Below are 24,957 nucleotides of genomic sequence, written 5' to 3' on the forward strand. Positions count from 1 at the left end.
CCGCTTTATTTATCCGTTTTAGTTATTCAGGAAGGTAGTGAGATGATAATATAATGTTTCGTGAACGTCTTGACGTTTTACTTTTCTATAGCGCTGCCTTGTTGTTCTTGTCGTCGTCATCTCGGGGTTTTTTTTCATGCTTGTTCTGGAGGAAAGTTAAACAAAAAAATTCAAGAAGGATAAATAAACAGCACAGTTCAAGATGTGTGCAAGAACATTAACGATAACAAATCCGGGATTTTCGTCCTCAGATGGAGTAATAAAATCTTTTTTTGATCCTCAACTGCGCTTGTGCAAATGTTTCTTACTTGTGCCTGAAAAGAAATGTCTATAGATGTTCTCCAAAAAAAAAAAAAAAAAGCAGCGCGATCCTTTGCGTCGACATTCCTCTGGGGGCTTTATGCACTAGCTATGGAAGGAAAATGGAAATACATTCCCCATGGTTCGGGAGAAAGCACGTGGCTGTAGTCTAAATTCCTAATAGGTTTTATTAGGTTCTCCTCTCCGAGATCTGATTGGTCGTGTTAAATAAAAAAAGCGTTCAGACTCAGAACCGTGTGTCCATTCGAATCGGTGTGTCCGGTTTCCTCTCGGAGACATCGTCCTTTAATTTAAACGTGTCTTTTCATGTGGAGCGCCAGGTGATCCGACCTCGAGAAGCACCTGCAAGACCAACAGGGAGATGATTAGCAAAGAATAAAAAGGATAACGTTGATATTTAGGAGCAGAAAGTAACAAACTAGTCGTGTATACTCTTGTATGGTTTGCTGTAACTAGCTGAAACACTGAAAAGTCTGTGTGTAGCAGTGACTAAGACAGTGAAGCACTCCACAGCTCCAGGGCTATAAATCTGAAGATTTCACTTTGAAACTGATCACATGTTGTGTTGAATAGACCCTAAAGTGTTGCTAATAGAGATGGACACATGTATGAATTAGCATAAGCGTAGCTAGCTTAAAAAAAAAAAACCTAGCATGCTACTGAAACCCAAACAGCATTTTGCATCATTATTCCTCAAAAATTTTTTTGGACACAACATTTTTTGTGTCAGAAAAATGCAACAAAAATATAATCAGCATGTATTTATTTATTTTTGGGGAAAAGTTAACGTTAATGTTAACTCAGGAGCCGCGTGGACATATTTAGCATAATTTATACGTATAAAGATAAAACTTTACCAAATAACGCTATGCCGCACAAACTATCGGATGAGTTTTTTTTTTATTTAATGTAAGATAATTTGATTTATTTATTTCGCTCGGAGATCAAGAAGGACAGATGGTGCTGCCACGAGGCATCACGGCAGCTGGTCTTGGAGGTCCTACAGGTTCTGTGTTGTATTTAAGACTCAGTTTAGGCAGGGAGACCCTGTGGACACTCTACACACACACACACACACACACACACACTCATTATAATGGTAATCCGGGCCTCTCCTGACAGAAGTGGATTCCCGAAGGTGTCCAGAAAGGACACACGAGTGTAAAAGGCGTGAAGGACTTATTTACATCAAAGAGAGGTTGTGCATGAGATTGGCCCTCAGGGGTCGATACACAGAAACTGTTTGTTTGTTGTTGTTGTTTTTTCTCACTGCAGGCGCAGAGCCAAATTGAACAAAGAGCTCTATTTTTCCTCTTTATTTGACTCTATTAACCGGGGCGTACATGTTTTTTTTATATATATATTTTTTGTCCTGAAGAGGAATTTAATTTCACGACAGTCCCGTCACCAGTCTGTGTCTGAGGCAGTGGGTGTATATACACCTGAATTTTTTACCCCATTACCCTTTTTGTCAGTGGCATATCCTGATCAGTTTAGCTAGCTGATGTTAACGTGTCTAATATTAGAGTTTGTGGTTAATATCCAAGACTCTTCAGTGCCTCTACTCACCTGTCAATCACTCCATATTTACATGTTGATTGGCTCATCTGTCTTTTTGAGGGAGCTTTAACTCGTTCCAGTGTTCTTTAATGGTAAAATATAGAACCACTACAAAAAAGTTGTTGGCTTTTTCCATTCTGTCTGTCTGTCTCTCTCTCTCTGGATCTGCCTTTCTTTCGACTTATGAACTGTCTGTCTGCCTCTCTCTCAGTTTTTGATTTGTCTCTCTCTCTGTTCCTCACACACTCTGTCTATGTATCTCTCTCACTGTGTCTGTCTGCCTGTCTCTCACATGCTCTGTCTGTCTGTCTGTCTCCCTGTCTCTCACACACTTTGTCTCTCTGTCTGTCTCTCACATGCTCTGTCTGTCTGTCTGTCTCTCTCTCTCTCTTTCACACGATCTGTCTGTCTGTCTCTCTCTCTGTCTTTCACACACTCTGTCTGTCTGTCTGTCTGTCTGTCTGTCTCTCACACACTCTGTCTGTCTGTTTCTCTCTCTGTCTCTCACACACTCTGTCTGTCTGTCTCTCTCTCTCTCTCTCTAACTCTCACTTACTGTATATATCTCTTCGTCCCTCTGTCTGTCTGTCCTTCTGTCTCCATATGTCGTTCTCGCTTTGCACAACACCCCTTTGTCCCCATCTCTGCTTCTTCGTCTGTCTCTCTCTTTCTTTCTTTAACAGCCACACCACTTTATTTTACTCAATTTAAGGAGAACTGATTAGATCAGGCTGTTCACTTCTCTAGTCGAATTGTTGACGATGAAGCCTCACCTGTCGCAGTGTGCGCACTTGAAGGGTTTGGCGCCCGTGTGTTTGCGGTAGTGTCTCGTCAGTTCATCGCTACGTGCAAAACGCCACTCGCAGCCTTCCCATGAGCACTTGTAGGGCTTCTCACCTAGAGACACACACACGCACCTCATGAGATTGCTGCAACAATCCAAATCAGTGACGTACATGTTAATCAGCCTGCAACAAAACAACCTGAGTTTATAAAAATACACAGAGTGTACGTCACAGCCTGTGTGTGTGTGTGTGTGTGTGTGTGTGAGCATGTGTGCTTGTTTATCTGTATAGTAAAGTGGGGGGATGGGGCAGCTTATTTGGACGCTATCATTAGCCTGGTAATGATGCTTAATGGGGAGGAACTTCATATTTACTGTCAGTCGGCTGCCTCTGTCTGAGCGGTGAGACACAGCCACAAATCTTCCCAACGAGCCTTTAAAAAACGTCTGCGCACACAAATCAAAGCTAAATTGCGTGCGTATCAATTTAGTCCTCTGGGATAAAGAGCAATGCAGTAAACCACAGAACCGGAGGAATAAAAAAAAAAAAAAAAAGCATTTCAGCGTTCTTCCTGGAGAGCCGAACAGCCCCAGTGCTATCGTTGAGCGTTTATTTCACTGCACCTGCTTTATGGAATAAATAAGATTAAGAGTAATGAGAAGGGAAAAAAACAGGAACTAATATAACAAGCCGAGAGTCAGATTCATGGATTGGTTCCACTTGACACGGCGGCTCTATAAAGCAAATAAAACTCTGAGAGACCGTATCAATAAATGAATTCACGCTTACTGGATGAGGAACACACACACACACACACACACACACGATCAATGAGAATCAAAGCTGCTTTTAGTGCTTTTACTGCTGTTTTTTTCTCATAATCCTGATGACATGACTGTAGAGGTAGAAACGGGTGTGCACTGGTGTGTTGTATGTATCGATGTTCACCACAGGTTTTATACGTGTACAGAAGTGACACGTGGTCCAGACACCCAGCCACGTTTCAGATGGCTCCACCCTAAAATTCCAATGCCTTTGAAACGTTACTCTTATGAAAAGTGATTGATTAATTCGCTGACCGTTTCCATGGAAATGTCAAGCTGTTTATGGCATCTGTGGAGTTTGTAGGTAGTAGGAATGTAATTCTCACACACACACACACACACACACACGAACACACACACACACGAACACACATGGCGCAGGTTCAGACCTGTGCCCACAACTCGGAGCAATTATAAGTCACGGTGGCACGGATGCTGGAGACGGTCACCTAGCAACCAGGCGCGAGCACAATCTGGAACTAGCCAATTACGGCCTGTGCTGCCAAGGGAGGATGCAGTCGCCTGGCAACCAGAGCCCTACACGCTCTGTGTGTGTGTGTGTGCGTGTGTGTGTGTGTGTGTGAGTGAGCGGTGTAAGGTGACGCCGATGCCGGGAATGAGCGGCTGTTCAGCCAAGATGTGCAGGTTGCTTAGAAACCACTCCTACTCCAAACTCGCAGGGATAAAAACACACACACACACACACACACTCTGTTCTTTTCTTCACTTTGTCTTTGCTTTTCTTCAAAGTCTCTCTCTCCAGGTTGTGTAATGACAGATAGAACAGCGTCCAGTGATGATGTTAATAACAAAACACAGTGAGCTGAAAAAGTCTCGAAAACTCAATGATTAGACCTCAACACTCCTCCCTCTCTCTTACTCTGCTTACTCGTTCAAGTCTTCATGCCTGTATGTCTCTCTCTCTCTGTTTTTCTCATCTCTCTCTCTTTCTCTCACTCTCTCTCACTGTCTGTCGATCTGTCCTTCTCTCTGTGTCAGTCACTCGTTCTTCATGTCTTCATGCCTATATGTTTCTCTGTCTCTTTCACTCCCCCTCTCTTTCATCTCTCAGCCTCTTACTCCATGTCTGTCAAGCGCTCTCTGTCTGTCTTTCTCTCTGTGCCTTTTCCCCACTGTCTGTGTGTCTCTCCCTTGCAGCCTCTCTTTCTATCTCTCTTCCTCCTCTCTCTCTGATTGTCTGTCTGTGTGTTTCTCTGTGACTTTTTCTGTCTTTCTCCCACTCCCTGTCTCACTCATACTCTCTGTCTCTCTACCTCTCTCTATGTATCTCTCCCATCCGCTCTGCCTGTCTCTCTCTCTCTCTCTTTCGCTCTCTCTCTCTCTCTCTTTTACACACTTCCTGCTCTGTCAACGCCTCAATCATGTCTTTGCCTTTCCCCTGTCTGTCTGTCAGTCTTTCTTTCCATCTCTCTCTCTTTCTCTCTCTTAAAGTTGTTAATGAGGAAAACATCTGGAGGGAAATTTCAGCTTGCAACAGTAAATGACGAGTGTGACTAGCTGTATCTTAATAAATGCGGTCTCTCTCTCTCTCACACACACACACACACACATACACACACATCTCTCTACATCCTGGAAAGAAAATTGAAGTTCCTGAAAGTTTGTGAAGAGGTGCTGAGGCAGTCTTGAGGAAATGGCGTGATGACGCAGGGGCTGAGGTGTTAATTATAAGCCTGTCTAGGTGTTGTGTTGCAGTATCGTGAGATTTCCTTTAATAGTTCATATCTTTGTTTGTGTGTGTGTGTGTGTTGGTTCTACCTGTGTGTGTCCTCTGGTGTGCCTTGAGGTGAGAGCTCTTGGTGTAGACCTTCCTGCAGCCATCAAACTGGCAGCGGTGCACTCTCTTCTTGTTGTCGACCGAGTCTCTTCCCCCCGCGGTGCTTGCCTGTTCGCCGTCGCTAGGTCCAGGCGAGAGCGGCCGTGCCACGGCCAGTTTCAGCATTAGAGTCCCGTCAGCTGTGGTACAGAGAGTGTGGGCGGTCTTGAGTGAATGGCGCTCCAATTCCGGGGACGAGGGCGGAGTCAGGGTGGTGAGCGCATTCAGCTGGGCCACGTCCACGCCTGTACTGAGGTCGGAAGGGTCCGGGGTGGACGGCGAGGTCAGCGGATCCCCGTCGAGGTGCAGCGGGGATGACGTCAGGCTGATGAGTGACGGGTTAAGTGACTCGTCCTCTCCGTGTCCTTCTATGAAGTCTGGAGAGAGCAGGCGGTCCAGTTCGTCTTCGAAGAGCTCTGATAGCCGCTTGGGTTCCGTCTGAAGGTAGCGCTCCAGCTCTAGACATGTCTGAGGAAACACGAAAATCAAGCTTACAATTACAAAGTTCTGACACTGAAAACTCCTTCCAAAAAACGTTAAATAAACACGAGGACAGAAAAAAATGATTTTTAATTTTTTTTATGTCATATACAGTGATTTAGCTGGACTATTGTCAGAGTCGCTGTTACTGAAAATGAGCATTAGAATCTGGAAGTCAGAGAGAGACAGAGACAGAGAGAGAGAGAGGAAGAAAGAGAAAGAGAGAGAGAGGAACTTCAACAAACAGAAGAGCAGAAGGTGATATTTAACTCGATCTTATCAGACTCCAGAGATGACATTTAGCATAACGGTTATATAGAACCCACATATGACGGTACCCTCTCTTTATTTTTCCTCCCTGTCCACAAACAAATGCGTAAAAAAGCCCAGTCCGTTGGTTAACACACACCACAGTCTTTCACAGTCCCTCGACATAAAATAATACAGCAGAAAAAAAGATGAAGAATCAGTCTTTCCACAATCTAAACTCAGTCCCAGTTGTGCTGCATGATGGCAATGACGAATGGTTATGTGTGTCCACTTCCCTGACCCACTGATGAAGTCTCTCTCTCCCTCTCTCTCTCTCTCTCTCTCTCTCTCTGGCATGTTATTTGCCTCAGCAGGTCTTCAGAGATAGATGGTTAGACCGTGATTGATTACACAGTGGCGACTGGAGCTCTCTGGAGCTGAAAAAACACAACTGACCTGAATTACCTGCTGAGGGAGGGAGAAGGAGAGAAGGAAGACAGAGAGAGAAAGAGAGAGAGAACGAAAGACACCAAGCACCAAGAAGAGTTCGATAAGTGTATAGAGAGACAGATGGAACAGAGAATGAGAGTCTGAGAGAAAGAGGAACTTACGTGAACCTCACTAGCTTCTGTTCTAGTCCTTTCTTTGCTCTTGTCTTGTCTTTGATTTGCTGCCTGATTGTGTACGCCTGTTTCGTGTTAGCCCTTGATTAGTTTGTTTTACATTTTTCTCACATTTGTGTATCATTAAATACTCACTTGTACCTTTCTGGCTTGCATTCCTCGAGACCTGGCTTATATTTGATACGTGACTTGTGAAGTATTTTAATATAGAACATATCTGAGGGTTTTAAAGCGATGTCCACTTGATTGCATGTCAGAACCGAAACATCTCTGTCCATCAGGTTTTCCCAAGTATAAAATGTTCAGCAGTTTCAAGCCGTTTCGTCACCAAGTGCCAGATCTCTGAAACTTTGTGACTGCTACAACATTGACCAACGTCTCAAATTGAAAACCAAAAGTATTTACAAATCTAGAAAATCCAGAAGGTTGATACAAGGTTTAAGGGTTTTTTTAAAATCCAAACACTAACTGTATCGGAAAAGCTGTTAGCAGAATAGTGCATAATTATGTGATTTGAGACTCAGTGGTAGCTTGTTTAGTCAGTTGCGGACACAGTGGCACATGGTGCTGTACCCCCCCACTGTTAAAGTCAGTATTGCGCTACACGGATGTCTAAAAATTTTCGAGGATGTGCAACAGTGATGGTGCAAATGACCACCCATTGGCCACAAATGACCACTTGCATTGTATAATCCACGGTTCACGACTTTTATTAAATGTGCCTGTGAGTGTTATGACCTTTGCTAAAGATCCTGACTACGAATTTTGGATCTGCCCAAATAAACACACTACTGTGTTTATTCAATACATTTCTATTCACATCCAAATGTTTCACAAATGAGAAAAACAATTATGTAACAGAGTCATTAAGAAGATTCCAAAGACAAGACAAACACAGTTATGGGTAGAGATGACAATACAAACACACACTCACTACATCATCATTTATTCCGAGAATCAGGCTCTCGTTTTCCTTGGCAGAGTCTGTTGTGTTTCCTCTTCTGGCTTACTGTAATACTAAATTGTGTTTTCATTTGTTTGTCTGCTTTTATTCCCCCTAGCTATGCTTCTATCACTGATTTGATATATTACACCTTCTGTTTAGCTGCGCCGTCATTGCTAATGGAATGAAATGTAATGTGCATGTTTGCGATCTGGTCGGCGATAAAAAGAACTTTTTAATGTCAGCACGGAATTTCAAACAGGCACATAAACGTGATACGTCCATAACTATTAAACTTCATGCTCATGGAATATCCTGATGTTAAAATATCATTAAGAATGCCAGCCTTAGAGCAAGAGGACTTAAAGCACAGTATAGTGAAATTAAGTGCTCTCTCTCTCTCTCTCTCTCTCTCTCTGTTTGTTTGACTTGCTTCATAAACCATGCATCTATTTTCTGTACCATGTATCCTACACAGGGTCACAAGAAACTGGAGTCTATCCCAGGGGACTTTGTGCATAAGGCAGATACCCAAGGGACACCTGGTCTAGGGTGCCAACCCATCACAGTGCACAATCACACTCATTTACACACTACAGAAAATGCAGTGATGAGAGATGATGTCTACGACTCATATCTTTAAAGTTCCTGGAGGAACCACCCTGAAGATCAAATCAGGAATCAGAAATCGAACCCCCAGCTCCAGAGGTGCGAGGCAAATGTGAATGCAGTAAGGCCTTGAGTGTCAAGGTGGTGGTCAGCTGAAACAGGTATCGTGTTGGTGAAATGTGGAGTCTGACTGCATGTGGCATCTCCAAACGGAGAGGTAGATAGAGCTCGAGACAGAGAATGGGGCATGTGGTGTTTCTGGAGCAAGGTCCAATTGGCTGCTCTTTTTCCTTCTTATCTCTCTTTTCTGTCACTGTTCACCCAGAGGTCCTGACATTCTGAGGATATTGTTACCGAAAATGCCAGCGGAATCGAATTTGTCTCTAATATATGGATGTCCAAGCACCATCCCCCAACCCACCTCCATGTTCCCTGTAAATATAATGACTGGTTTATCTTGGGCTGTCTAGACTAGGTGCATATCAGGTTAGAGCAAAAAAAAAAGGGCATTTCTCCATTTTTATTCCTCTCTTCCTCCAGGTAAAACAGACAGTACAGGAATTACAAAATCCCTCGAAAAATGATGTATGGATAGATAGATGGCACTCGTCCATAGAAAGGTTTCCCCACAGTCGGTTTCTGAACCAGAGCACTCAGCAGATGTTTGATCAACATCTGGAAGTATGTATACCAGCTGGAGACTGATGGACGGGGCAGCTCATTCGGCCAGTCCTGCAATAGCTCATCGATCTGTAATATTAAACTTAGGTGGACACACGCACACACATATGGACAAATGAACCTCTGCCAGCATGTTAAGGAGGAGGCTTATTGCCAGCTGGCTGACAGTTAATCAATGAAAGACAAAGATCAATAAATTGGGGGGATGGGAAAGGATAGGGTGGGTGTGATATCATCACCAAAGGCTCTAGACTGGGTTTTTAGACACAGTCATACAGTTGAATAAAATACAGTACTCGCAGAGTTTTGTTTAATGCCCACAGAAAAAACTCTTGACTGTGGAATGTACCTGGACTCCTGACAGTCAGATCCTCATGTGGTTTGTCCCCACACTGTTGCCACAAATGAATTGTGTGAAACACACAACTGTTTAGACCAGTGTCTAATTTTACCCTTAAAGATCCTGTGTGGGTGCAGGGTTTCTTTCTGATTTCACCTGTTGATCTTGCTAGCTTTCAATAGGCTGTTTAGTTAGAAAGAAAACCTGCCCCGACACCGGCCCTTTCAAGATAAGACTGGCTTTGGGTGCTGTAGGATTACTGGAATTCAAGAGGCCACAGATTTGTCCCCCCTGGGCACAAAGCAAGCTCAGGAAGACACAGTGTGTCAAGGTTTGAGTGGAAGATCTGCTACCTTGGCTGACATTAGATTTTGGGATAGAAAGTTTCAGATATGTAGCTAGCAGGACAAATGAAGATCCAAGTTTTACATGATGCATTTAAAGCATTTAGAATTTAGAAACTGCATTTGTTCTTGTTTTAGACACAGCAAAAGAACGTCAGATCGACTGCCAGTCAGCGTTGCGTTTCCACAGAGTTGTCACCGTTATACGTGTGCAGGATTTAGCTGAATGCACCCTAATGTTTGCTGACATTCCTAAGCAGCCATAAAAAGCAAAGCCGGCACTCGTGAAATGGATCCTGAACAGGCTGTTGGCAAAATCGTTAATAAAGCCGGAGGGGACCGTAGAATGAAACAACAGCCTCGACTTAATATCAGGAAATTTCTCATCTCCTGTGTTGATGCTGGATGGCAATAAATTGATGATGGGCATGCTTATCTCTGGCTGTGGCTACCTCTGCACGCCATCTTCTCAGCTTGTTTAAAATGGCTAATAGCTTGTTTCAAAGGGAGCAATACATGCTTTACTTTGATAACCTAGCGATGTAGCGCCTGTGACATAACACCAATTAAGGAATCACACGTACACACACTCACACACACATGGGCCGCAGCACATTTTTATGAGCAGATAAACCTCTTTGAGCGTTTTTTTTTTCTTGCTGCTCTTGTATTTTAATGCGCTAAGCTTGGTTTAGTGCCGAGGGGGGACGGCTGGGTAATTAGCAATAAAAACTAGCGCTCTGATAGCTCTGGATCAATCAGTGCAGGACCGTTTGATGGGTGCTTTTAATGTGCAAGTGTCGGGAGGGGTGTGAAAAGGTTCATTATTTTATTCCTGGACACAAGCTCAAGAAAATCCATGAGATGCTAAATGAATTGAGGCGGAACGTCCTTGAAGTGGATCGGCTGGATAAGTTTGCCAATGAGAGATCTCCGGAAGGGGGAGATGGATCGGCAGGAGACGTCGGCAGAATTTAGAACCAAATCCTCTGAGTTTTGTTACAAGGTGAACTCAGAACATTTCGCTTAAATGGATTTGGTCATGCTGGGATGATGCGGTGTGTTTTAAAACCAGGTTTGCTTTACTCCATCTTCCTGTGAGGTGCAATGCCATATCCATGAGAAATCCAGCTTGGAAATAGTGACAAAGGTGATGCGATTGCCTTAAAGGCAGGAAAGTTTCAGAACTGAGGACTAAAGTCCAGCAGTTTCTTTAGGTAGAGATGAACCAAGAGTGCCAAGAGAGTTAAAAAAAAAACCCTCACCTTGCCTGCTACTGAAGATCAGGTTCTTACTGTAGATTAAGGATGGATTTTACTTTCCTTTAATGCTAATCGCAGGTCCGTCATTGATATTCTGCATCTCATTTGCATCAATGCGCTTTACTGTAGTGACCTCAGGCTGCATAGAGAAAATATTCTTTGTGTAACTTTAGCCTTGTGAGAAGAAACACATACAGCAGTCTAATATTTCTTAGATAGCTGAGTCACTTGTTTATTTCAGTTTAAAAGTGAAAAACTGGCTAGTTGGAGGCTTCTCTCGGTCATGTTGAGGTGATTAGCATGTAGAGAAGTGAAAAGGATTTCGAGTCACGCTTGTTTGGACACCGCTGTCGCACCAGCCTCTTGTTCTCGCAGCAGGACGTTTCAGCTTCATTTCCCTCAGCATGAGAGATAGAGCGAGAGGAGCAGGGGTGTGAGGAAAGCATCAGGAGAAAGGGATTTCTTTTTCAGTACACACTTCTGGATTTGTTGTCTCGATAGAGTCTTGAAAAACGTCTCCTGATGGTGAGAATCAGAATCTGACCCTTCGACCTCTTGGGTCAGGGATTGAGGAAATCGGAGTGTAAGTGGATGATTCTGAGTGAGGAGGAGGATTCATCATGCTGACGTTCAGGGTGTTTAGGACGAGGACGAGATTTTCGGTCAGGTAGAACGTGGCGTAGGAACATATGGAAATACAGCTGGGTTTGCATGTGACTCACATGCTGAGCAGAAGTGCTGAGCTCAGGCATCTGCTACACGGTAGCAGACACACACACAAGTCGAATAAATGAGAGTTCTTAAAGCATACGATATTATCACTTTATTCAAATTTGATTGACGTTTCCTCCTCCCTGAATGTTACACACAGATTTTAAAGATATTTTTTTCAACTCCACTGATGATATATCTTCCTCTGAATAGCTCACAATTTGTGTCAGTAATGTGCGCACACACACACCCACACACATTTATATCTAAAGACTGCTTTGATTCTGAATCTTGTAACCAGAAAAGTGTACTGAATATCAGATTTTTTTATGTCAAGGCTCATGTCTACAGATGACAAGCGGTAATCTCTCTGCAGTGCCAGACTGGCTGAGTTACCGCAGGTGAAGTCTTGATAAACAGTCACTTTACGTCTGCGCTTCCTCGAGTGATCGCTAACTCGAAGAGTGACGTGTTTATGTAGAATGATCCTGGGATTTAAGAGTCAAAGGGATTCGGCTTGTTTAAAAGAAGTGTGTTTTATGTAAAACATTTTTTTTTTTGCTCAGCCGCCACTGAAACACTCCGGCGTTATTAAAAATTTCATGAAGGGAATATGAATATGAATATTTTTCTGTCTCATGCCGGTGAGGAAGATCCGAGCCCTGTTCCATGGGGTTATGAAGTGACGCTTTTTCAGGCACCTAATTGGACACCACACACTTCACTCCCTCTCTCACACACTTCGTTCAGTGACTGCGGTCGTTATTTTAAGGGCCTGATAAAGAGCCGAGGAGCTCAGTTGGAAGATGATTGGAAAATATTGCGAGGAAGTAAACTAGCAAGTAGGCCAAAATGCCGCCAGTTAGAGATACACAAGCTGATGCTGTGATTTTTTTATTATTACTTTTAGAAATGATACAGAGATTTTTTGTGCTTGAAAGCCTTTTGTTCACAACGACACACACACACACACACAGCCAGAGGGTGTAGCGAAAAAAAAAAGATCTCTCTCTAGTCTAGACACTAATTATAGTCTTGTGTTAATTAAGGATATTCCAGCGCTCCTCGCTCCATCTCCGTGATAACTATATCGCACGAACGTAACCAGAGCGAGCGATTCGTTCCTTTTGTCGTTTTCAATTATGGCTCCTTGCCAGATGTAATCAAATCGGATTTTTATCAACCTCTCCAACACCATTTGGGCTCCATTACACGCAGAGTTATCTCAAGATCTGTCATGACAAATGATGTGCTCGTTAACGGCGTTAATATCCGCCGTCGGGTTTTTGCGGAAGCGGTGGCGAGCGGAAGGTGTACGCTGAGCTTCGTACGTACGTCAGGATTATTAGCTGATGAAGCGGTGAAATAAATAAGAAACAGAAATTGCTATGCAGTTTGGAGTTTTGGCATCCGTGGAAAAGAGAGAAATCATTTCCTCTGTTCGCTTTTTCGGTTTCCATCAAACGTTTTGTAGAGAAAGAGAGAGAGAAAAAAAAACGCAGGCTCTGCAATTTTTCCTCGGTTTTTCTGTCTTTGCTCATCAGAGCTGAGCTTCAGGCCGGCTACTTTGACTCGACTGGTTTATTGCGAGAGCAGGATTCGGTGGAGTGACGGGAAGTCAAACTGTTATTTCTTTTCTTATCTGATGCATGTCTAATTCCCTTCGTGAAGGACAGAGCATTCATATGCAAACCGACGTCTTGCTTTTTCGCTCTCATGCTCCACGACTGAAACCTATTGAGTGTCGAGCTTCACAACCGACACTATTTAATCCTCTGAGTCAGGATTCGGTGCTCACTTGGAATTTGAACCATTAAGCTTATATGTTTATCAAAAGAAGAAGAAGGAGGCGTATGATCCTGATCCTGTTCTTTTAGCAGAATAAACATGAGCCTTCCGAATACATAAAGTGCTGCGCAAGCTCCGAGCTAATCAGCAGCGACGCAGGGGAAGTCATTACCGTATCGGTTACACGATCTATTCAATATTGTAACGGCTGAGCAGAAGTCAATGTCGGATCGAAACATAAAAAACGGCTAAATGAGGACTGGAGTGAAAGAGGAAGAGTGTAAACACGAATGCAAGTCGATAATTCGGAAGATGCTAGAATACCGAGAGAAAACGCTTTTTTTTAAACAATTTTTTTTTAACTCGTAAAAAAGTCCCTAGCGAGTAGTGTTTTATTAACGCAGATCTGCTTTTGGGCCTGAAACCTCTCAGGTGCTCACGTGTCTCCTCAGCACGTTACTGCAGCCACAGCAAGATTTCAGAGATCTAAAAATAACAGGACGGTCTGAAATGGATGCAGGGAGAATAAAAGACGCTTTGACTTCCCATCAGAGCCAAAAATAGACACAACACCCCTCCACAGCGACCTGAAATAGTCTTTGCAGCGTCCCAGGAGCTCTTTTTTATTATTATCTGTGTTTAGAATTGTTTTGATAAAACAATGGCCCAATATCACATTATTAGCGGTTAATAATAAGCGCTTGCCCCCTGATCTGGTGTGCCTGAGGGGGTGGAGCTTATTTGTAATTTGTTTTCTAGGCCAGTAATAAACATGTGGTTTTGGTTTGCGACGTGCGACACAACAGACCTCAGAAAACAATAATTTAAGAATTAATTTTATACATTTACATTCATTTGACGTTACAACGGTTACTGTGTGTGTGAGCTTGTAAGAGTGTGTTAGTAGAGAGTGTGTTGGTGTGTTAGGAAGTGTTTACAGAGTGTTTGAAAGTGTGTTAGGAGGGATTGTGTTAGTTTTAGAGGGTGTGTGAGTGTAGAAGAGTGTGTCCGAGTGCGTAAGTGCTAGTGTAAGTGCTTGTGCGTAAGAGTGTTAGAGAGTGTGTTAGTCCACATACAGTGCTGGTTTGTGTTAGACTGGTTGCGTGTATTAGAGAGTGTGTTAGAGTGTATTCTATAGTGTGTTAGTGTGTGTTACAGTATGTTAGTGTGTGTTACAATGTGTTAGTGTTACAGTATGTTAGTGTGTGTTACAATGTGTTAGTGTGTGTTACAGTATGTTAGTGTGTGTTACAATGTGTTAGTGTGTTACAATGTGTTAGTGTGTGTTACAGTATGTTAGTGTGTGTTACAATGTGTTAGTGTTGTTACAGTATGTTAGTGTGTGTTACAATGTGTTAGTGTGTTACAATGTGTTAGTGTTTGTTACAGTATGTTCGTGTGTTTTACAATGTGTTAGTGTGTGTTACAGTATGTTAGTGTGTGTTACAATGTGTTAGTGTTGTTACAGTATGTTAGTGTGTGTTACAATGTGTTAGTGTGTGTTACAATGTGTTAGTGTGTGTTACAGTGTGTTAGTGTGTGTTACAATGTGTTAGTGTGTGTTACAATGTGTTAGTGTGTGTTACAGTATGTTAGTGAGTGTTACAATGTGTTAGTGTGTGTTACAATGTGTTAGTGTGTGTTACAGTATGTTAGTGCGTTACAATGTGATAGTGTGTGTTACAATGTGTTAGTGTGTGTTACAATGTGTTAGTGTGTGTTACAATGTGTTAGTGTGTTACAGCATGTTAGTGTGTGTTACAATGTGTTAGTGTTTGTTATAGTATGTTAGTGTGTGTTACAATGTGTTAGTGTGTTACAGCATGTTAGTGTGTGTTACAATGTGTTAGTGTGTGTTACGGTATGTTAGTGGGTGTTACAATGTGTTAGTGTTTGTTATAGTATGTTAGTGTGTGTTACAATGTATTAGTGCGTGTTACAATGTGTTTGTGTGTGTTACAATGTGTTAGTGTGTGTTATAGTAGGTTACTGTGTGTTACAATATGTTAGTGAGTGTTACAATGTGTTAGTGTTGTTACAGTATGTTAGTGTGTGTTACAATGTTAGTGTGTGTTACAATGTGTTAGTGTGTGTTATAGTATGTTAGTGTGTGTTACAGTGTGTTAGTGTGTATTACAATGTGTTAGTGTGTGTTACAGTATGTTAGTGTGTATTACAATGTGTTAGTGTGTGTTACAGTATGTTAGTGTGTATTGCAATGTGTTAGTGTGTGTTACAATGTGTTAGTGTTTGTTATACTATGTTAGTGTGTGTTACAATGTGTTAGTGTGTGTTACAGTATGTTAGTGTGTATTGCAATGTGTTAGTGTGTGTTACAGTATGTTAGTGTGTTACAATGTGTTAGTGTTTGTTATACTATGTTAGTGTGTATTACAATGTGTTAGTGTGTGTTACAGTATGTTAGTGTGTATTGCAATGTGTTAGTGTGTGTTACAGTATGTTAGTGTGTGTTACAATGTGTTAGTGTTTGTTATAGTATGTTAGTGTGTGTTACAATGTATTAGTGCATGTTACAATGTGTTAGTGTGTGTTATAGTAGGTTACTGTGTGTTACAGTATGTTAGTAAGTGTTACAATGTGTTAGTGTTGTTACAGTATGTTAGTGAGTGTTACAATGTGTTAGTGTGTGTTACAATGCGTTAGTGTTGTTACAGTATATTAGTGTGTGTTACAATGTGTTAGTGTTTGTTATAGTATGTTAGTGTGTGTTACAGTATGTTAGTGAGTGTTACAATGTGTTAGTGTGTGTTACAGTATGTTAGTGTGTGTTACAATGTGTTAGTGCGTGTTACAATGTCTTAGTGTGTGTTATAGTATGTTAGTGTGTATTGCAATGTGTTAGTGTGTGTTACAGTATGTTAGTGTGTGTTACAGTATGTTAGTGAGTGTTACAATGTGTTAGTGTGTGCTACAGTATGTTAGTGTTGTTACAGTATGTTAGTGTGTGTTACAATGTTAGTGCGTGTTACAATGTCTTAGTGTGTGTTATAGTATGTTAGTGTGTATTGCAATGTGTTAGTGTGTGTTACAGTATGTTAGTGTGTGTTACAGTATGTTAGTGTGTATTGCAATGTGTTAGTGTGTGTTACAGTATGTTAGTGTGTGTTACAGTATGTTAGTGTGTGTTACAATGTGTTAGTGTTTGTTATAGTATGTTAGTGTGTGTTACAATGTATTAGTGCGTGTAACAATGTGTTTGTGTGTGTTACAGTGTGTTAGTGTGTGTTACAGTGTGTTAGTGTGTGTTACAATGTGTTTGTGTGTGTTACAGTGTGTTAGTGTGTGTTACAGTGTGTTAGTGTGTGTTACAATGTGTTTGTGTGTGTTACAATATGATAGTGTGTGTTACAGTGTGTTAGTGTGTGTTACAATGTATTAGTGCGTGTTACAATGTGTTTGTGTGTGTTACAATGTGTTAGTGTTGTTACAGTATGTTAGTGTGTGTTACAATGTGTTAGTGTGTGTTACAATGTGTTAGTGTTGTTACAGTATGTTAGTGTGTGTTACAATGTTAGTGTGTGTTACAATGTCTTAGTGTGTGTTATAGTATGTTAGTGTGTGTTACAATGTGTTAGTGTTGTTACAGTATGTTAGTGTGTGTTACAATGTATTAGTGCGTGTTATAGTAGGTTACTGTGTGTTACAGTATGTTAGTGAGTGTTACAATGTGTTAGTGTGCGTTACAATGCGTTAGTGTTGTTACAGTATGTTAGTGTGTGTTACAATGTGTTAGTGTGTGTTACAATGTCTTAGTGTGTGTTATAGTATGTTAGTGTTGTTACAGTATGTTAGTGTGTGTTACAATGTGTTAGTGTATGTTACAGTATGTTAGTGAGTGTTACAGTATGTTAGTGGGTGTTACAATGTGTTTGTGTGTGTTACAGTATGTTAGTGTGTCACAATGTGTTAGTGTTTGTTATAGTATGTTAGTGTGTGTTACAGTATGTTAGTGAGTGTTACAGTATGTTAGTGTGTGTTACAATGTGTTTGTGTGTGTTACAATGTGTTAGTGTGTGTTATAGTAGGTTACTGTGTGTTACAGTATGTTAGTGTGTGTCACAATGTGTTAGTGTGTGTTACAATGTCTTAGTGTGTGTTATAGTATGTTAGTGTGTGTTACAGTGTGTTAGTGTGTGTTACAGTATGTTAGTGTGTGTTACAGTATGTTAGCGTGTATTACAATGTGTTAGCGTGTATTACAATGTGTTAGTGTGTGTTACAATGTGTTAGTGTGTGTTACAGTATGTTAGTGTGTGTTACAGTATGTTAGTGTGTATTACAATGTGTTAGTGTGTGTTACAGTGTGTTTGTGAGTGTTACAGTATGTTAGTGTGTATTACAATGTGTTAGTGTGTGTTACAGTATGTTAGTGTGTGTTACAGTATGTTAGTGTGTGTTACAATGTGTTAGTGTGTGTTACAATGTGTTAGTGTGTGTTACAGTGTGTTTGTGTGTTACAGTATGTTAGTGTGTATTACAATGTGTTAGTGTGTGTTACAATGTGTTAGTGTGTGTTACAATGTGTTAGTGTGTGTTACAGTGTGTTTGTGTGTTACAGTATGTTAGTGTGTGTTACAGTATGTTAGTGTGTATTACAATGTGTTAGTGTGTGTTACAGTGTGTTTGTGTGTGTTACAGTATGTTAGTGAGTGTTACAGTATGTTAGTGTGTGTTACAATGTGTTAGTGTGTGTTACAGTATGTTAGTGTGTGTTACAATGTGTTTGTGTGTGTTACAGTATGTTAGTGAGTGTTACAATGTGTTTGTGTGTTTTACAGTATGTTAGTGAGTGTTACAATGTGTTTGTGTGTGTTACAATGTGTTTGTGTGTGTTACAGTATGTTAGTGTGTGTTACAATGTGTTTGTGTGTGTTACAGTGTGTTTGTGTGTTACAGTATGTTAGTGTGTGTTACAGTATGTTAGTGTGTGTTATAGTAGGTTAGTGTGTGTTACAGTATGTTAGTGTGTGTTACAATGTGTTTGTGTGTGTTACAATGTGTTTGTGTGTGTTACAGTATGTTAGTGAGTGTTACAATGTGTTTGTGTGTGTTACAGTATGTTAGTGAGTGTTACAATGTGTTTGTGTGTGTTACAGTATGTTAGTGAGTGTTACAGTATGTTAGTGTGTGTTACAATGTGTTTGTGTGTGTTACAGTATGTTAGTGAGTGTTACAATGTGTTTTTGTGTGTTACAGTATGTTAGTGAGTGTTACAGTATGTTAGTGTGTGTTACAGTGTGTTTGTGTGTTACAGTATGTTAGTGTGTGTTACAGTATGTTAGTGTGTGTTACAGTATGTTAGTGTGTGTTATAGTATGTTAGTGTGTGTTACAGTATGTTAGTGAGTGTTACAATGTGTTAGTGTGTTACAGTATGTTAGTGAGTGTTACAATGTGTTAGTGTGTGTCACAGTATGTTAGTGTGTGTTACAGTATGTTAGTGTGTGTTACAGTATGTTAGTGTGTGTTATAGTAGGTTAGTGTGTGTTACAGTATGTTAGTGAGTGTTACAATGTGTTAGTGTGTGTTACAGTATGTTAGTGTGTGTTATAGTAGGTTAGTGTGTGTTACAGTATGTTAGTGTGTGTTACAATGTGTTAGTGTGTGTTACAGTATGTTAGTGAGTGTTACAATGTGTTAGTGTTTGTTATAGTATGTTAGTGAGTGTTACAATGTGTTAGTGTGTGTTACAGTATGTTAGTGTGTGTTACAGTGTGTTTGTGTGTTACAGTATGTTAGTGTGTGTTACAGTATGTTAGTGTGTGTTACAGTATGTTAGTGTGTGTTATAGTATGTTAGTGTGTGTTACAGTATGTTAGTGTGTGTTATAGTATGTTAGTGTGTGTTACAGTGTGTTTGTGTGTTACAGTATGTTAGTGTGTGTTACAGTATGTTAGTGTGTGTTACAGTATGTTAGTGTGTGTTATAGTATGTTAGTGTGTGTTACAGTATGTTAGTGAGTGTTACAATGTGTTAGTGTGTTACAGTATGTTAGTGAGTGTTACAATGTGTTAGTGTGTGTCACAGTATGTTAGTGTGTGTTACAGTAGGTTAGTGTGTGTTACAGTATGTTAGTGTGTGTTATAGTAGGTTAGTGTGTGTTACAGTATGTTAGTGAGTGTTACAATGTGTTAGTGTGTGTTACAGTATGTTAGTGTGTGTTATAGTAGGTTAGTGTGTGTTACAGTATGTTAGTGTGTGTTACAATGTGTTAGTGTGTGTTACAGTATGTTAGTGAGTGTTACAATGTGTTAGTGTGTGTTACTGTATGTTAGTGTGTGTTATAGTATGTTAGTGTGTGTTACAATGTGTTAGTGTGTGTTACAGTATGTTAGTGAGTGTTACAATGTGTTAGTGTGTGTTACAATGTGTTAGTGTTTGTTATAGTATGTTAGTGTGTGTTACAATGTGTTAGTGTGTGTTACAGTATGTTAGTGAGTGTTACAATGTGTTAGTGTGTGTTACAGTATGTTAGTGTGTGTTACAGTATGTTAGTGAGTGTTACAATGTGTTAGTGTGTGTTACAGTATGTTAGTGAGTGTTACAATGTGTTAGTGTGTGTTACAATGCGTTAGTGTTGTTACAGTATGTTAGTGTGTGTTACAATGTGTTAGTGTTTGTTATAGTATGTTAGTGTGTGTTACAGTATGTTAGTGAGTGTTACAATGTGTTAGTGTGTGTTACAGTATGTTAGTGTGTGTTACAGTATGTTAGTGAGTGTTACAGTATGTTAGTGTGTGTTACAGTATGTTAGTGAGTGTTACAATGTGTTAGTGTGTGTTACAGTATGTTAGTGAGTGTTACAATGTGTTAGTGTGTGTTACAGTATGTTAGTGTGTGTTATAGTAGGTTAGTGTGTGTTACAGTATGTTAGTGAGTGTTACAATGTGTTAGTGTGTGTTACAATGTGTTAGTGTTTGTTATAGTATGTTAGTGTGTGTTACAATGTGTTAGTGTGTGTTACAGTATGTTAGTGGGTGTTACAGTATGTTAGTGTGTGTTACAGTATGTTAGTGGGTGTTACAGTATGTTAGTGTGTGTTACAGTATGTTAGTGTGTGTTATAGTAGGTTAGTGTGTGTTATAGTATGTTAGTGAGTGTTACAATGTGTTAGTGTGTTACAATGTGTTAGTGTTTGTTATAGTATGTTAGTGTGTGTTACAATGTGTTAGTGTTTGTTATAGTATGTTAGTGTGTGTTACAGTATGTTAGTGAGTGTTACAATGTGTTAGTGTGTGTTACAGTATGTTAGTGAGTGTTACAATGTGTTAGTGTGTGTCACAATGTGTTAGTGTGTTACAGTATGTTAGTGTGTGTTATAGTAGGTTAGTGTGTGTTACAGTATGTTAGTGAGTGTTACAATGTGTTAGTGTGTTACAATGTGTTAGTGTTTGTTATAGTATGTTAGTGTGTGTTACAATGTGTTAGTGTGTGTTACAGTATGTTAGTGAGTGTTACAATGTGTTAGTGTGTTACAATGTGTTAGTGTTTGTTATAGTATGTTAGTGTGTGTTACAATGTGTTAGTGTGTGTTACAGTATGTTAGTGGGTGTTACAGTATGTTAGTGTGTGTTACAGTATGTTAGTGTGTGTTACAGTATGTTAGTGGGTGTTACAATGTGTTAGTGTGTGTTACAGTATGTTAGTGTGTGTCACAATGTGTTAGTGTTTGTTATAGTATGTTAGTGTGTGTTACAGTATGTTAGTGAGTGTTACAATGTGTTAGTGTGTGTTACAATGTGTTAGTGTGTGTTACAATGTGTTAGTGTTTGTTATAGTATGTTAGTGTGTGTTACAATGTGTTAGTGTGTGTTACAGTATGTTAGTGTGTGTCACAATGTGTTAGTGTTTGTTATAGTATGTTAGTGTGTGTCACAGTATGTTAGTGTGTGTTACAATGTGTTAGTGTGTGTTACAATGTGTTAGTGTGTGTTACAATGTGTTAGTGTTTGTTATAGTATGTTAGTGTGTGTTACAATGTGTTAGTGTGTGTTACAGTATGTTAGTGGGTGTTACAATGTGTTAGTGTGTGTTACAGTATGTTAGTGTGTGTCACAATGTGTTAGTGTTTGTTATAGTATGTTAGTGTGTGTTACAATGTGTTAGTGTTTGTTATAGTATGTTAGTGAGTGTTACAATGTGTTAGTGTGTGTCACAATGTGTTAGTGTTTGTTATAGTATGTTAGTGTGTGTTACAATGTGTTAGTGTGTGTTACAGCATGTTAGTGTGTGTTACAGTATGTTAGTGTGTGTTACAATGTCTTACTGTGTGTTACAGTGTGTTAGTGTGTGTTACAGTATGTTAGTGTGTGTTACAATGTGTTAGTGTGTGTTACAGTATGTTAGTGTGTGTCACAATGTGTTAGTGTGTGTTACAGTATGTTAGTGTGTGTTACAATGTGTTAGTGTGTGTTACAGTATGTTAGTGTTTGTTATAGTATGTTAGTGTGTGTTACAATGTGTTAGTGTGTGTCACAATGTGTTAGTGTTTGTTATAGTATGTTAGTGTGTGTTACAATGTGTTAGTGTGTGTTACAGCATGTTAGTGTGTGTTACAGTATGTTAGTGTGTGTTACAATGTCTTACTGTGTGTTACAGTGTGTTAGTGTGTGTTACAGTATGTTAGTGTGTGTTACAATGTGTTAGTGTGTGTTACAGTATGTTAGTGTGTGTCACAATGTGTTAGTGTTTGTTATAGTATGTTAGTGTGTGTTACAGTATGTTAGTGTGTGTTACAGTATGTTAGTGTGTGTTACAATGTGTTAGTGTTTGTTATAGTATGTTAGTGTGTGTTACAATGTGTTAGTGTGTGTTACAGTATGTTAGTGTGTGTTACAGTATGTTAGTGTGTGTTACAATGTGTTAGTGTTTGTTATAGTATGTTAGTGTGTGTTACAATGTGTTAGTGTTTGTTATAGTATGTTAGTGTGTGTTACAATGTGTTAGTGTTTGTTATAGTATGTTAGTGTGTGTTACAATGTGTTAGTGTTTGTTACAGTATGTTAGTGTGTGTTACAATGTGTTAGTGTTTGTTATAGTATGTTAGTGTGTGTTACAATGTGTTAGTGTTTGTTATAGTATGTTAGTGTGTGTTACAATGTGTTAGTGTTTGTTATAGTATGTTAGTGGGTGTTACAATGTGTTAGTGTTTGTTATAGTATGTTAGTGTGTGTTATAGTATGTTAGTGTGTGTTACAATGTGTTAGTGTGTGTCACAATGTGTTAGTGTTTGTTATAGTATGTTAGTGTGTGTTACAATGTGTTAGTGTGTGTTACAGCATGTTAGTGTGTGTTACAGTATGTTAGTGTGTGTTACAATGTCTTACTGTGTGTTACAGTGTGTTAGTGTGTGTTACAATGTGTTAGTGTGTGTTACAGTATGTTAGTGTGTGTCACAATGTGTTAGTGTTTGTTATAGTATGTTAGTGTGTGTTACAGTATGTTAGTGTGTGTTACAGTATGTTAGTGTGTGTTACAATGTGTTAGTGTTTGTTATAGTATGTTAGTGTGTGTTACAATGTGTTAGTGTGTGTTACAGTATGTTAGTGGGTGTTACAATGTGTTAGTGTTTGTTATAGTATGTTAGTGTGTGTTATAGTAGGTTAGTGTGTGTTACAGTATGTTAGTGTGTGTTACAGTATGTTAGTGTGTGTTACAATGTGTTAGTGTTTGTTATAGTATGTTAGTGTGTGTTACAATGTGTTAGTGTTTGTTATAGTATGTTAGTGGGTGTTACAATGTGTTAGTGTTTGTTATAGTATGTTAGTGTGTGTTATAGTATGTTAGTGTGTGTTACAATGTGTTAGTGTGTGTTACAGTATGTTAGTGTGTGTTACAATGTGTTAGTGTTTGTTATAGTATGTTAGTGTGTGTTATAGTATGTTAGTGTGTGTTACAATGTGTTAGTGTGTGTTACAGTATGTTAGTGTGTGTTACAGTATGTTAGTGTGTGTTACAATGTGTTAGTGTTTGTTATAGTATGTTAGTGTGTGTTACAATGTGTTAGTGTTTGTTATAGTATGTTAGTGGGTGTTACAATGTGTTAGTGTTTGTTATAGTATGTTAGTGTGTGTTATAGTATGTTAGTGTGTGTTACAATGTGTTAGTGTGTGTTACAGTATGTTAGTGTGTGTTACAATGTGTTAGTGTTTGTTATAGTATGTTAGTGTGTGTTATAGTATGTTAGTGTGTGTTACAATGTGTTAGTGTGTGTTACAGTATGTTAGTGTGTGTCACAATGTGTTAGTGTTTGTTATAGTATGTTAGTGTGTGTTACAGTATGTTAGTGAGTGTTACAATGTGTTAGTGTTTGTTATAGTATGTTAGTGTGTGTTACAGTATGTTAGTGAGTGTTACAATGTGTTAGTGTGTGTTACAATGTGTTAGTGTTTGTTATAGTATGTTAGTGTGTGTTACAATGTGTTAGTGTGTGTTACAGCATGTTAGTGTGTGTTACAATGTCTTACTGTGTGTTACAGTGTGTTAGTGTGTGTTACAGTATGTTAGTGTGTGTTACAATGTGTTAGTGTGTGTTACAATGTGTTAATGTGTGTTACAGTACGTTAGAGTGTGTTACAATGTGTTAGTGTGCTACAGTGCAGTGTTAAAGTGCCTTGCAGTGTGTTAGTATGTTAGAGTGCAATACAGTGTGTGTTACAGTGTGTTATAGTGTGTTACATGATATATAGATTGGATTATAGTGTGTTCATATGTTGCAGTGTGCTACAGTGTGTTATTTTTGTAGTGTTTTCTGTGCATTCATGTGTGTTAGTGTTAGTGTGTTACAGTAAGTTAGTGTGTGTTACAGTGCGTTATAGTACATTATACTGTGTTACCCTACGATAGTGTGTGTTACGGCGAGTCAGTGTGTGTGTGTGTGTATGTATGTGTGTGTGTGTGTTACAGTACGCAGTATCCTGCTCCGTTAGTCCCCTTCACACCCGCTTTAATTTTGATTAGATGAACACACTAAAGCGTGCGCGCGTGCGTGCGCTCGCGTCCATGCGTGCGTGCGCTCGCGCCCGACTCTCAGCATCTCTGTACAAGTTGCTGATGCTGAATGAAGGAGTGCGAGGAAAAAAGTGGATGCTGAAGAGGAAAAACGAATAAAACGAATAAGTTCCTACCTGCTGCCAGTTTTCCTCCAGAGACGGCATGGCGGAGAAATAGCCGGTGTCGTGCACGAGCTGGAGCTCCTGGAAGATGCTGTAGTTGGCCAGGACGTCCATGATGATGCTCCTGATGATGCTAACGCGAGTCGCCACAAATCCAAGGAAAAAATTTCCTCACAGCCCCGCGGGAACATTCAGCATTACTTTTCTCCTCTGTCCTAAAATAAACCCCTTAAACGCTCGCGGGTGTTTTGTTCAAGGTTTTATCTTTTTATTTATTTATTTAAAAAAAAGATTGATATATTAAAATAAATGGAGAAAACACGACGTGAAAGTTAGCGGAGATAACAGGAGAGGTGAGATGGAGAGAAAAAAAAGCGCTCTGGTGCTGATAGAAGAGGAATCGCGCGCCGGGCGCCTCGTGCGGACCAACTGAACGGGTAGAGAGGAGGCACGCGCGCACCTGCCA

At 39.9% G+C, this 24,957-nt stretch overlaps 1 protein-coding gene across 1 annotated transcript in view; it reads right to left on the bottom strand.

The window, feature by feature from the left end:
* klf7a (Kruppel like factor 7a) overlaps positions 1 to 24,957 on the bottom strand; it is a 25,876-nt gene extending 919 nt beyond the window's left edge. Inside the window, exons 1-4 of the mRNA XM_058380247.1 lie at positions 24,504 to 24,957; positions 5,270 to 5,795; positions 2,655 to 2,778; positions 1 to 663 (exon numbers count right to left, since the gene is read on the bottom strand). The exon at positions 1 to 663 is cut by the window's left edge and continues 919 nt beyond it. Coding sequence (XP_058236230.1) covers positions 612 to 663; positions 2,655 to 2,778; positions 5,270 to 5,795; positions 24,504 to 24,605 — 804 coding nt within the window. The 5' untranslated portion in view covers positions 24,606 to 24,957 and the 3' untranslated portion in view covers positions 1 to 611. The remainder of the gene's footprint in view (positions 664 to 2,654; positions 2,779 to 5,269; positions 5,796 to 24,503) is intronic.

This window comes from Hemibagrus wyckioides, linkage group LG26 (assembly GCF_019097595.1).
Source record: "Hemibagrus wyckioides isolate EC202008001 linkage group LG26, SWU_Hwy_1.0, whole genome shotgun sequence".
Taxonomy (NCBI): Eukaryota; Metazoa; Chordata; class Actinopteri; order Siluriformes; family Bagridae; genus Hemibagrus; species Hemibagrus wyckioides.